General features: G+C 47.4%; 1 protein-coding gene across 12 annotated transcripts in view; it reads right to left on the bottom strand.

Moving 5' to 3' along the window:
* EVI5L (ecotropic viral integration site 5 like) overlaps positions 1 to 13371 on the bottom strand; it is a 58444-nt gene that overhangs the window by 32868 nt on the left and 12205 nt on the right. For 6 of the 12 annotated variants that reach the window (XM_059732380.1, XM_059732379.1, XM_019479693.2 and 3 more), the window contains 2 exons: positions 6794 to 7020; positions 324 to 513 (listed from right to left, as the gene is read on the bottom strand). In XM_059732380.1, coding sequence (XP_059588363.1) covers positions 324 to 513; positions 6794 to 6975 — 372 coding nt within the window. In that variant the 5' untranslated portion in view covers positions 6976 to 7020. Of the gene's footprint in view, positions 1 to 323; positions 514 to 2385; positions 2542 to 6793; positions 7021 to 10588; positions 10819 to 13371 lie in introns of all 12 variants that reach the window. The other 6 variants (XM_059732375.1, XM_059732377.1, XM_059732378.1 and 3 more) reach the window with 3 other exon arrangements.

Raw genomic sequence — 13371 nt, 5'->3', positions numbered from 1 at the left:
ATTCCATCCCAAATGCAACTTTGCACTTGTTGATTTGGGACCATTTCTCCAGTCCATCCAAGTCATTCTGGACCCCAGCTCTACCCTCCAGAGCATCTGCGACTCCAACCCAACTTGGTGTCATCTGCAAATTTGCTAAGATGGAAGACTGTGGCCAGCTTGGAGACATCCAGCTCTTCTTACCAGTGTGGATGGGTGGGAAGAAGAGATGGAGTTCATTTTTGGATGCTCTTTGATTCCAGCAGTACTGGGAAGGGGCAGGAGATGTGGGATACCTGCACTACCAGTCCCAACCCCCTCCCAAGCTGTCCCCTCCTTCTCACCTTCAGCAGTTTCTCTTTCTTCTTCCGCCACTCATCCCACTCGTTCACAATCCTCCCCCACAGGATCCAAGTGTCCTCCTCTAGGTGGCTCAGATTGGAGGAGGCTGAGGAGCTGGAGACTAAGGAGGAACCGCTGTTCCTGCGGGAACCATTCATGGAGCGCATGGACTTGGAGTCCGCTTCCAGCAGCCTACACAAGATGGGACCACCATGATGAGCGACCACCACCAGCCACCTTCTCCAGCATCAGGGAGCAAAGACATCAGAACATCCATATAGTTAAGCATGCCCCCTTCCCTAAGCAGTGCCATATGGGGTCAGAACAATGGCCCATCCAGCCCACAGCTGGTCTTCAACAGTAGCAGCAGTAGATACTTTGAGGGAGATCACATGAACTGGGTATATCTACAGCACAGGTACTCAACCTCTGACACAGGCCCACTGACCCATATCATCCTATCCACACAGCTCCCCACAGGTCTGGAAATTTGGTGATGGGGAAAGTAATGACAGCAGCTCGCCCACAGAGTGACCCTGCATAGGATCTGGCCCACAGACAGACCCATGACACTCATCTGGCCCATGGGGTCCACTGATCTGGCATGCTCTACCCCATCACTGGTCTGCAAATGTCAGGGAAATATCCCCGACTTCTCTGTTCAATATTTATGAATTCATCTATTGTCCGTGGATATATGTCTAGTCTCCCCTGTTTGATTTGTTGCTCTGCTCTCTCTCCCCAATCCACTGCTTGCCATTCACAGAGGCTGCCCATGCCACTTATGGCAGGTTGGTGACCCCGGTTTTAAACCATTTTCCTTGCTCATTTCAGTGGTTGTGCCCTAGTTCTTCTTCCACTAGAAAAGAGAGTTTTCTCAAAAGTCATTAGCCTGAAGCCACCCAGGTCAAGGGCAGAAGCAAGAAGAGAATCCACAGGATAGCTTAGTGGTTCTCTCATTAAGATTTAAGAAAAGCCCAAACCTGTGGGGATTGCAGGAAAGAACTGGACTCCAAGGGACTCTATCATGGAACATCAACTTCTTTATCAGGAGATCTATACAAAGACTAACTAGAGCTATAGGTGGGGTTTTTTCCCCCCAAAGAGGTAGTTTACACTTCGTTGAGAGCAAACTCTGCATTCCTCAGGAAGATTTTTGCTCGTATCTCCTCCACATTTTGACTTTTGAACACTTCCTTCTGCCACCCTGACAGAAGAAGCCAGCCTTCAAATATAGGAACAGAGTTAAGTTAACTTGAATCAGGCACTTCACTACTTCCAGATCATTTTATTAATGTTTCAAGTGTCCCAAATAATCTGGGTCAAGGTATTCAGCCCAAAAGCCCTGGTAGTATACTCAAGTAAAGCACTGTGCATCCAGGAATGTGACCACCTGACTATTCATTAACACAGTAAGGCCTGTAAAAAAGGAAAGAGTAACAAAAGATCAGGCTTTAGGCCAAAAGGCTGAGCTTACTCATGGAATTCCCCCCAACTCCCAAATGCTTAATTTCACAACACTGATGTGAGGGATCTTTGTGTTTAAATGTAAAGAGAAGCAGGTGTCTGGAGGTATTCTGCTCACACACCTCACCAGCTCTTTCGTTACTTGGCATACTGTTGTACCATGGGCAAATTCACCACATTTCAGAAAGGTAAGTTCAGAGTAAGTTTGGGCCGAGACTAAATGAACAAGCTAACAGGTTAAGGAGTGCTACGGGAAGTCAGAACACCCTTATGACTGCAGCAACCGAATACTGGAGGCAATGCTAGGATCCAAGAAATGGAACCCATTTCACTGGGTCTGGACAGCAATCAGTTCAAGTAGGTCCCAAACCTAGTTACAGGTTGGAGCAATTCCCACTTGAGATGCTCTGTTACCACATGGCCATTTCAAGTCACTGCATGCTGGACAGTGCAAAAGTCAGCCTGACTCTAACAAAGTTGATTGAGCTGGGGCAATATAAAAGCAGAGGGTGTTCAGGCTTTCAAGATTTACAGCACTGAAGGGTAAAGTGCTTTAAAAAGAAACTGAAGAGCAAAGCAAAGAAGAAAAATACTCACCCTATAGTAACATGCTGGCATGCACTTCATGGGGGGTAGGGAGGTTGAGACACATGGCATAACATGACATGTTTAACAGCTGATGAAGGGAAGTTAAGGGAGACCAAGAAAGGAGTGGAGCTGCAAGGGATCACCATAATTCTCACATAGTGAGCCCTGGAATATAAAACACACCTTACTTTTGAAAGGCAGAATGAAGACAAAAGATTTTCCAAGTGTTACAGCTGCATAGAACAAAGACAGAATCTCATCTTCAGTTGATTCACCCTCTCCTTTCCTGTGCAACTAAAGCTGAATCCCCAGCTGCTTGTAAAATCTCTATGGGTGGATGTACGACCCATGAGATTTTGAAACGAGCTAAAGAGTCCAAGCTAAAAAGTCTAGGAAAGAGAGACCAGAAGCAGCTAACAGCCCTGAGAAAAGTTAGCTTAATTAGTGGAACATTAAGATTATTAAAAAAGGAGAAATGATCATTAACACCTGTGGAGTGAAGAACAATGATCCATTAAATTAACTCACTCCCTGAGCTGCCCAAACACTAATAATCACAGCTGCTGCCCTGTGGAACAGGAATCAAACCAGGGTGCTTCCAACCCCAGCTTCTCCATTTAATATACACATCCTGATCTGGAAAGGGGGGGGGGGGGGCACTGATTTTGTGGGGGGAATGGTTTGTAGTGTATGTGAGAAAATATGGTGACGAGCAGGATGTAGTGAACCAATATTGTGCCTCCTCCTAGAGGTACAAGGGTTCGTCAGCCACCCCAAGGGCTTGGGACTTTTGCTTTCCATTTTGTCTGAAGCTCTTTATTGTTCTGAGCTCCTGATCCTTTACACCAGGATTCTACAGGGTTTTATATCACCCCCTGCTTCTCCAACCGTTCTGCCAGGGCTTGCAGCCAGCATGGTTTCCTTTCAAACATACATCAGAAGTCTTCCTCTCTTGCTGAGTTCTGGAAGACCCAGGTACATCCCACACAGACAGAGGGGTGGAAGGAAATCTATAACTAAGCTCCCAAATGAGATGACAACTGCCTTGAGTGTGGGGCAGGAAGGATACTGTTAGCTCAAGGGCAAGGCCAGGCTGCACTGTTTTACTGCTGGATCTAAGAATCAGGGATCTTGCTACAGAGAATATCCCCTTCTAGACATTCTCAGAGGACGGCAATTTGGGGTGAGAAGGTTCTTTAAATCTTGCTGATGAGAACTTGGAATATTTTGTGGCCAAGGAGAACCCAGAGAGGAGCAGAGTGGAGATTGAAGGACCCAAAACAATCTGGGGTGAGTCTCTAATACACCAGAAATGGTATTGAGCCTGAAGTCTTTCTGGCTGCAAATGTATCATGATATTAGTGTTACCTTTCTACTCTCCCATTCAGCCACTTACAGATTCAAGGTCATTGAAGAGACTCTGACTTTAAGGAGACCAGTATCAACATGCTCTATGTGCCCCATCTCCACTGCTGGTCTGATACCTTGTGTCACACTGCCCTCCGAGTCATCCAGGCAGGAGCTGCCTCTACCCACAAGTAGCTGAGACCCAAAAACAGTATTTGCCTTCGAGGCCCTTCGAGGTCAAAATGGTTACAGACTGGATTGTTCAATGCAGGTCTCTCCTCCCACGGAGGGAGGGTGCCCTGAACCATGAGTAGGAGGCACTGAAAGGCAGCATTTATGGGCTAGCGCTGGAATGATGCAAAGGCAACAGATTCCAGAACCTCTGGGCATGGCTGGGCTGGGGCAGACCATACTAAGGAAATTGGAAAGGTTTCCTCATCTCCTCTGGGATGGCCTCAGTGGCTGTTCTGAGCCAGAGAACACGTCCCAATTGGGTGCAGATCTTCTTCCAGCCAGATTGTAAACAAAAAAGGGAGCTCCCTGCTCAAGTCAAGTCCTCAGAGTTATGAACGAATTGATAAGAAAAAAAAATGTCTTAGCCCAGGGCTGTCCAATGTATTTAGCTCTGCCAACCGGATCTGGATCACAGGGCTCTCAGGGGTTGGATGACTTACGTCTAGCAGCAGGGCAGTGGTTCTGGCACCTGTCCCACAGGTCACAATTTAACCCCTTGCAGGCTACAAGCTGCCAGTAGTGCAACTCTGTTCTAAACCGATTTCTGCCAACCTCCAAAATTGCATTTAAAAGGGTTTTCTTTAAAAAGACACTGGAGTTTCGTGGCCTGGCTCTTAGTAAGGGGAAAAGAAGAAGAACACAAAGCAAATTTCACTTAGCTGCCTCCTCTCGCAGCTACTTTGAAATGATTCAAACCACTCTCATGTGGGTGCTTGCTATGGAAATGGATGTGCCTTAGGTGCACTAGCCCTATGACCAGCCAGTTTGGGCAGACCACTGATTGGATTTTGATTTTTGTTTGTAGATGCTTTAAAGCAGCAATTCTCAACTAGGGGGATGCAGCACCCTGATGTGCTGTGAGACTCTTTTAAGGGTGCCCTGCACTGTGCAAACGCCAGCACATGATTCATAAGACCAAGCCAGAGATTTTTCATTGGGAATCCAGAGTGTCTAAACAATTCTGACCTGCTGTGGACTTGCCAAAGTCTTTGCAACAGATGAATTGCTCTAGGATTTTTCCTGTAGTCCAGAGCCGATGAAACGGTGCCTTGAGTCCAAGAAATAAAGTCATTTCTTAACCATCTGTCCTAGTCCTTCCATCTGACAGGCAACAAACAGATCATGTTATTTCAGTGCAATTCTTCACCTCTGTCTTCTGGGAAGCTAACAAGTAAAGACTGCTTGTATGGACACTCAAAAGGAATTCCAGCCTCTGTGACGCAACATACAGACAGCAACAACGACTGCAGCCTCTGTATGTGAAAGGGAACAAGCTGAGTAAGGAATCCGATGTCTACCTTTCCCCACAAGGTTTTGCAAGCTTGAGCTACATAAGGCTCTTTCTGCTCCCGGCCACTGAACCCTACTGTGTTAGGGTTGCGTGTCAGAGATGCCAAATTTGCCCGTCTTCAAAAAATAGGTGCGTGATGGCAACAGGAGAATCATTCCCCATCAGAAGCTATGGAGAAGGCAGGTATGATATTTGTCAGCAAAGCACCTGCCAGTGGTCAGATGCTCCCAGAGGTCCATGTCTATAGATCTCACAAGAGTTAGGTCTATGAGTGAAGTCTGGCTCACAGGCAATGCTTGCCCTCCTTAAGAAGGAACCAAGCAGCTGTCTCCAGGGCCTGGATTTGACCCAAAGTAATTAAATTTCCCACTAGGAAGGCAAGCCCAATTAGCCTGTTTCACAGATGGGAGGAATGAGGCACAGGGTAGTCATCTTGCCCAAGGCTACAGTCTCAAGTTCAGCAGCTGGAATCCTGATGTATCAACTCCCAGTCCAGCTAACCAGGAAACTGGCCTGTTATTATGGTGCCGAGGACCCCAGGTACTGTGCTCAGTGGATGCGCTCATGTAACCAGCTCCTGGAGCTGCAGCTACTACAGGGGCATCTTAAGGGAATATCAGGAAGAAGGACATCAGATCAGCAGACCAGGTAACATAGCCTGGCAAGGATGCACAGAGCTTTTAAATCACTAGGTCTTTGGAATGAGCATGAACTTTGCAAGTAAATATGGTATTGGCCAAAGAGTATGCACCTTCCCTCAGCAAAAGCAGCTCTCCAAAACTGCGGGGCATCTTAAGCAGGGAAGCTGATTTTCGGCTTGGAATAGAAGTTTATCTGTTCCCCCCTCCCTGCTTGGATTCCTAGTCCAGTCTAGTAGTAGTGGTATTTCTAGTCAGACAGCTGACAGAGTCTTTTGACCTCATGGCTCATAGTTCTTCACTCCACAGGTGTGATCATCTCTCCTTTCTACTTCTCTTGATGTTCCACTAACCAAGCTAATCTTTCTTCTGGCAATTTTGCAGTCCACTTGCTATTCCTGGTCTCTCTTCTTCTATTCCGCAGCCTTGCATAATGTTTTTCACTCTTTTCAAAATTGTAGATGTGCCCATGGAGACCAGTCCTCAGTAGCAGCTAGTTTCAGCTTTTGGTTAAGCAAGACAGGGAGGGCGACAGAGTTGAAGATTAGGCTCTGTCCCTGCTCTACAAAGCCATGTCTCTAGAAAATAAAAGGCCCTTTTTTTGCCCTTCATTTTGCTTTTCCAGAAACAAAGTGTGGTCTCACTTAGCAGGGCACACCTGCTAAAATGTGAAGGAATTACAGTCCTTGATCACTGATCTACTGGATGGCTGCGGGGGGTCTGGGTGGGAAGGACTTGGGCAGTTCCAAAGGCATATCCTTGTTGTTAACTGGGCTAAGCTGCCCTTTCACTGGGAAAGAGCAGAGATATCCTTCAAGCACACACACTCCTTGGCTTATAAAAGTTACCTCTTGTCACCTTGGGGCTGCTTCAGCCATAGTTACAGGTAAAAGCATAACTGCCTAACCTGTTCTGCTCCTCCAGTTTTGCCAGCAGCTCCAGCTCATCAGGGCTCAGGTTCTCAGAGTCTGAGGTGGGGGAGCAGGCTGGTGCTGAGTTGACAGATGAAAGGGCCTCATGGGAGGAGGAGTCGGGGCTGACCGCCGGGCTCGCCATCTCAGGAAGGCTGAGGGTCACAGGGACATTCATTCGCAAAACCCACAGGAACACCCTGTAGGTAGGTCAGGGCTTCACCTGGAAGTGAAAAAAAGCAGCATTAGCATCTATCAACAGCACCAAGGGTGGTGTCAACCCTGCTCTCACCCCAACAGCCTCAGCTTTCACAGCAGTTGGCTCCTCTATGTCCCGTTGAATCGTAATGCTACTCTAAACCAATAGCAGTGCCAATTAATAAGATCACCTGCATCTCTGAGCTCCAGGCCCATGCTCCATTAGAAGTCAGTGAATTGCCTGTTGCAGATTACTGTGTTCAACTTGGCTTGCCCAGGGCATTTTCTGTGGTCTTTTCCAACAGCAGATCTCCATCTGGGCAGAAAAGACCATCTCTCCAGCACTCAATGGGCTTCAGACTCTCTGCTATAAGGGAGAGCTAGAAGGTAATTTTAAGTCTGTTTTGAAATCATCTTAGCTGAATGGATGCTGTGGACCAAGCTAATTTTGACCCAGGCTTATGTGCGATCATCTCTTCTTCATAAAGGAGTTGAACTGAACCTAGTTACCAAGATGTGTTTACTCCTAAGAAATCATAGAAAAATTGCGTTGGAAGAGACCTTCAGATATCGTCTACTCCAGCAATTCCAAAATTCTGAGAGATGGTGCACCATCAATTTAAAACAATACAACCTTAAGTACTACCAGCAAAAGTTTGTCATGCAAAGTAATTATAACAAATCTGTTAACACACCACTGTCAGGGTGTCCATGTACCACTGGTGGTACCCATACCACAGATTGGGAACCGCTGATCTAGTCCTACCTGAAGCAGGATTAGCCCTATTCAAACCATCCTATACAAATCTATAATTTAAACTCTTCATAAACATATTGTGAACCCTGACAATACAGGCTATCACACCCGAACCTGCCAGGGGCAGAGCAGGGGAACCACAGCAGCCAATGCCCTGCTCCTTTAAAAGGTTGTTAATATAGGCTCAAGAGACACCAGGTAGAGGGCCATACCCCTGCTAAAGAGGAAGTGTTTTTAGTACCCTGGGATAAAGTTCATCAGGCCCGGCTCATTTAAATTCATTCATTCACTCCTGTGCTAATCTGTTTAATTATATCAGTTTAACACTTCCAATACCTACCCCCACCATACTACCTCAACAAGCATCCCACCCAGCCTGCCCTGTACACCTGCCCTCCCCCCTCCCCCACACACCTTCCCTACTTCCAATACACCTCATACCCCTCCTGCAGCCTCTCCCGAACGGAGCTGTCCCTCACCCCAGGCAATAATTATATCACAGCAACTCCGAATGCTGACATGACTATCACTTCCAGCTAGGGAAGCAAATCAGTATGAACTCCAGAGGGATCATAACCTCTACTTGAAAAAAGGAAACCCCCTGGCTTTTTCATGGAGGACTCAGAATACCAGGCCTAATACTCACAGCTTCTGATGAGTGATACATAACTACCAACTATATTATCTATCCTCCCTACTCAGCCCTCATCACTGCAGCATTCAAGTCCCTCATAATCATCTGTGCTTCACAGGGCAAGGTTCATGTGAAAGCCAAATCTGATTTAAGATCTTCCAGATGGAAGTCCCTCAAAATCATTCACACCCCCACCACCCTCCTCCATTCATGAAAGTTCAGTAATTCACAACAGGCAAAGCCTCAGTGGAAGTCTGGGGGGGAATGGGGTGGGGGGGGGGGGGGGGGGATGATTGGTTGGGTGATGGCAGTAGGGCAGCCTCAGATATTGATATGTTTTACTGGCTGGTGTCACAGCTTTCAGGTTGCTGAAATGTGGTTTCATTTGTGAGTTACTTCTGGATTTTAGACACAAATCCTTCCCAGGAAAGGAGAAAATTCCAGTGACTGAGATGGCATGGTCCACAGAGTCTAGTTTATGCTTCACAAGAACATCAGCAGCACATAGAAGGATATTATACCCCTCCTTCAGCTTGGTTTCTGGCTGACCAGTGCAGACTAGAAGGCAGGTCAGGAGAAGTTAAAAGTTCTGTGGGAGGCATCAGAACATTGGGGGTCTGTTCAAGAACATCCTGATATGGATGGAATCGGTACAACCTGTTGTAGCAGCAAAAAGCCCCTAGGATGACATGAACAAGCCTGAAACAATACATGAGTAGGGGATGCTGAACAGGTTCATGAACTGATAAATAGTAAAGGCACACGGCACCAAAAGTGACTGACCATGAGGAAAGCATGTAGTATGATACAATCAAAGCAGGGTACAATAGACATAAAGGCTCATTATAAAGATAGTTAATGAGCAAACTGTAATATGCAATAATGCAGGCTTGATGCAAGGCCTTTTAATGTAGAGAGTAGAATGCAAATGTTCTTTACATCTGGGTTTAACGTGCCACTAGCCCTGCTGTTGCCCAGTCTGATGACCTGGAAGACAGTATGAGTAGAGTCATGGCAACAGTTAAACAAATGTAGAGCTAGAAGGGACTTTGAGAAGTCATCTAGTCCAGTGGTTCTCACCATTTTTGGACCAGGACCCATTTGTAAATATCAATGGACAGTCCCTACCCAGTGCCCCTCCCTCCCTCCCTGCTGCTCCCCACCCCCAGACCCTAGCCCCCCAAAGGTGTGGATGTGTGTGGGGGTGGGGGGGGAGGGCCAAGCATCCCCTTACAGACTGCAACTCTGCCAGCATGCAAGGGGGAAAAAAAAAAAGTCACAGTTTCCTTTGTTTTTCTCCTTTAAAAGGAGAATCCATTTTTAAAGTATGCTTCTGACGCTTTCATATAGATGCTTGTAACCCACTTTTGGGTCATGACCCATGGGTTGAGAAACGCTAATCTAGCCCAACCCTCTGCCTGAGGCAGGATCAGTCCTACCCAAATCACCCCAGAGAATACCAACATCTAACCTCTTCACAAAGCTACTATCAATCCTGACAACACAAGACATCACGCTGGAACCTGCCACAGGTAAAGCAGAGGGATCATGGCAGCCAATGTCTTGCTGCTGTAAAATGTTGTTAATATATGTTCAAGAGATTTAAGGAAGAGGCTGTGTTCCCTTGTTGCAGTAGGCAACCCCCCAACAGTCCAAACCAATTTAACCAGGAGATAAAATTCCATCCTGACCCCAAATATGGCACTGGCCTGACTGTGAGCAGAGGAGCTAGACCCTGTAGCCAGAAACCTCTGGTTTTAAGTCCCAGCAGGAGCACTGGCACAGCCCAGTCAAAATCCCCAGCCTTGGTTGCAGCCAAAACCCAATGCCTAAGAAACCCCCCTGGACATAGTTAGATGCAGGAGAGGAAAAGAATGCTCCATGGGGCCAGGAGGGAAATCAGCAATGCCGAGAAGCCTGGAAAATCCCCATAGCAGAACATAGGCATTGCTACGACTAGCTCATCCCAGACCAGTGCTTGTTCAACCTCCTCTTGAACACATCCAGTACTGGAGTCCACACCTCCCCTAGGCTTCTATTCCACTGCCTCACTGCTCTAATAGGAATTTTTTTTTCCTGATTTCCAACCTAAACCTACTTTGCTGCCACTTCAAGCCACTGGACTACATCCTACTCTCTGCAGTGAGAGAGAAAAGGTGCTTTCCCTCTTCTTTATAAAGGCTACACTAAATGTATACTCACTGAAGAGCTGCTTTGGGCTATCTGAACCATGCTGCAGAAGGCCTAGCAGGACCTTGAAGGCAGCTACAGCCAGGCACTCTCTGCTTTCCACAGATGTCAACACAGGTCACAGCTGTCCGGGAACAAGTGGATGCAGCTTGATTTTTCAGCCTTCTTTGTGCTGCTGCTCTTAAAACGCTGTGTCTTCACAAGACTGCACCACTGTCCTTTGTCACTGTAGGCAGAAACTGCTGGGGACAAGCAGGAATTCTTATGAGTGATACTGTCTACTGGACTGACTTCTACTAGACCTTAAAATGCTAGAGGCTGCAAGTGGGAGAGGAACAATGGAAAAAACCCAGGTCAGACCCAGTTCACTCTCCCTTTCAGCATGCACTCTCTACCACTGTGTGACTCAGGAGACTGGGCAAGATGGACCTATTTCTGACTCAGTACATGGCAATTCTTACGTTCTGACTCCATGGTTGGGACAGACGTAGATAAGCTTTCAGGTATCGTACAGAATGTGGTGAAAGCTGAGAGTTTGGTGAGATTCAAGAAGGGACTGGACACATTTCTTGGAGGAAAGGGGTATCAGTAACTATTAGGCATGGGAGTGAGGGACACAGCATCTGAATCAGAACTTCCTAGACCTTAAATGCTGAAGGCTGCAAACGAGAGAGGAACAGTGGGAAAACCCTGGTCGGACCCCACTCACTCTCTGCCCTGTTGTGACAAAAAAAGACTGGGCAAGATGGACCTATGGTTTGACCCAGTAGATGGCAGTTCTTATATTCTTACCCTTCCTCCCTTTTCTGGGGCAAAAACCAAAGTGTGGGTTTATTCCCAGGCTAATTTGACTTGCATTAAGACAGGCTAGAGACAGTCCTTTACACCAGCAGCTTGACTAGCAATTAACTCTCATTAGCTACTAATCACCATTGTCCCAGGGTAAAGTCTTAATGTTGCATGGGTATTTAACATGGAACAATAGGGTTACCCTGTTGTACCACCCCAGGATAACAGGTTTTGTCCCAGGAGAAAACTCCAAGGTCTGATCTGCTTTTAGTTTCAGACACAGAAGAGCTAAGCAACAGAGCGATTGTCAAACTCCCTATATATAGACAAACAGGGTGCAAGAGAAATCATCATCAGGTAGCCAACAGGTGATGCACTAGAAACCTAATTATGGAAGAACAACATCGTTCAGCAGGACAATTAGAACCTGTGAAGTTCACAGTTTAGCGAGCAACAGGTAGATTATAAACAACCATAAAGACGCTATGTTAAATGCCTGGTACTTAGTGTCCAATAGGCTGATGAAATTTCATTCCCAGGCTCCTCTTTCAAAGGCGTTTGGCAGATTTTCTTGGTGCAAGAGAACAGGGAGGTCAGAAAGGAAGTGATTTTTCTATAACAAAATATTCTCCTACCCGAGTTCTAGCATAAACAACATCATTTCAGCACTGCCAGGAACAACCAAGGGGCACTTTGACCAAAGAGCATGTATTAGAGGTTTCAGATGCTGCTCCAAGAACCCTCCTTGCCCGAATCTAAGGATTCAGATTTCCGACACAGGACAAAGAGACAGATGGGCCATCCAGGGTCTTTCTTTGTGCCACAGAACCAAAGGGTTTGAAAAAACAAGTTGAACAAGGAGCCAGGATGTTTGAAAGATTGACAGGCTCAGAGGAGGACCCCTTGCTTTCAAGGCTGTGTGGCAGAAATGCCACTGTCGGTGCCCCTCTCCAGAGACCTGTCTCAGCCAGCCTGGGAGGCTGGTGTTTCATTCCTCAGGGTGGGGATCTCCCACCTTGTCTGCATGACAAAGGCCTGGCACCTGGGAGGTGGATGCTCTAGTCACCTGGGCAGGAGGGAAAGACCCGGCCCTGCGCGGGCCCAGGTAGCCAGGGATGCTTGGGAGATTGGTTGGCTTGTGGCCAGTATTGGCAGCTTCGATTGGACCGGGCTGCTGAGGTCAGAGAGGTTATTTAAGGGCTTGGTCCAAGAAGAAGGGGCGATTAGCCATTAGCCATGCGGTCATCCAGGTGAATCTGGACCTGGCTCTCTCCTCATCACCGCATGCTCCAAGAGTGCCCTGCCTCCAGAGGAAACAACAACCACCTCTGGACGATGTGTGTGAGTAAGCTACTAGAGATCCGATTAGATATTTAGCTTCAGTAACTCAGATGCGTGTTTAAACGGCTACCTCAGCCACACTGGTTTGCTCTATGGGATTCCTCTGATATTCCTGTAATATTTCTATGATACTGCTCTTCCTTTTACCCTGTTTCCGCCCTACCCCCTGTAATCAATAAAGTTTTCCTTTGTGACCGGTGTGGGAGACTTATTGAGGGGTGGGTCTAAATTATGCCAAGGAGGCCCCTTAGGTCTGTGGACTAAGGGAGACTTTCCTAATAAGCCCCTGACTTGGGGAAGTGCCCCAAGTGCTGGTATTGGGTCTAGGACCCACTGGACGATCAGGCCTGTGTTTTCCAAGGTGCACAGAGCCAGAAGTGAGTCCGGAGCCTTGGATGGTGGCAGCGGGAACCCCAGACTAGCGGGTGTGCTCCAGGGAAGGGGTCGGCCGGACGGGAGGCACCCCAGGGAGGCACTCGGAGCCTGGAAGGTGGTCGGGCGCAGGGAGGTGGGCGGCTCAATGCAGGAGCGCCCCCTACTGGCCCGCCACAGGCTGCCCTTGGAATGAGAGGTGGACAGCTATCGCCATCACCAAGTGAAAAATATATTCTAGGATCTTCTGCAGCATTCACTGCTCTTCAGCAATGAGTCCCACACACAAATAG

This window comes from Alligator mississippiensis, chromosome 8 (genome assembly GCF_030867095.1).
Source record: "Alligator mississippiensis isolate rAllMis1 chromosome 8, rAllMis1, whole genome shotgun sequence".
NCBI lineage: Eukaryota > Metazoa > Chordata > Crocodylia > Alligatoridae > Alligator > Alligator mississippiensis.
Note: the sequence above shows the minus strand (reverse complement) of the source record. Positions and strands in the feature narration are given on the sequence as shown.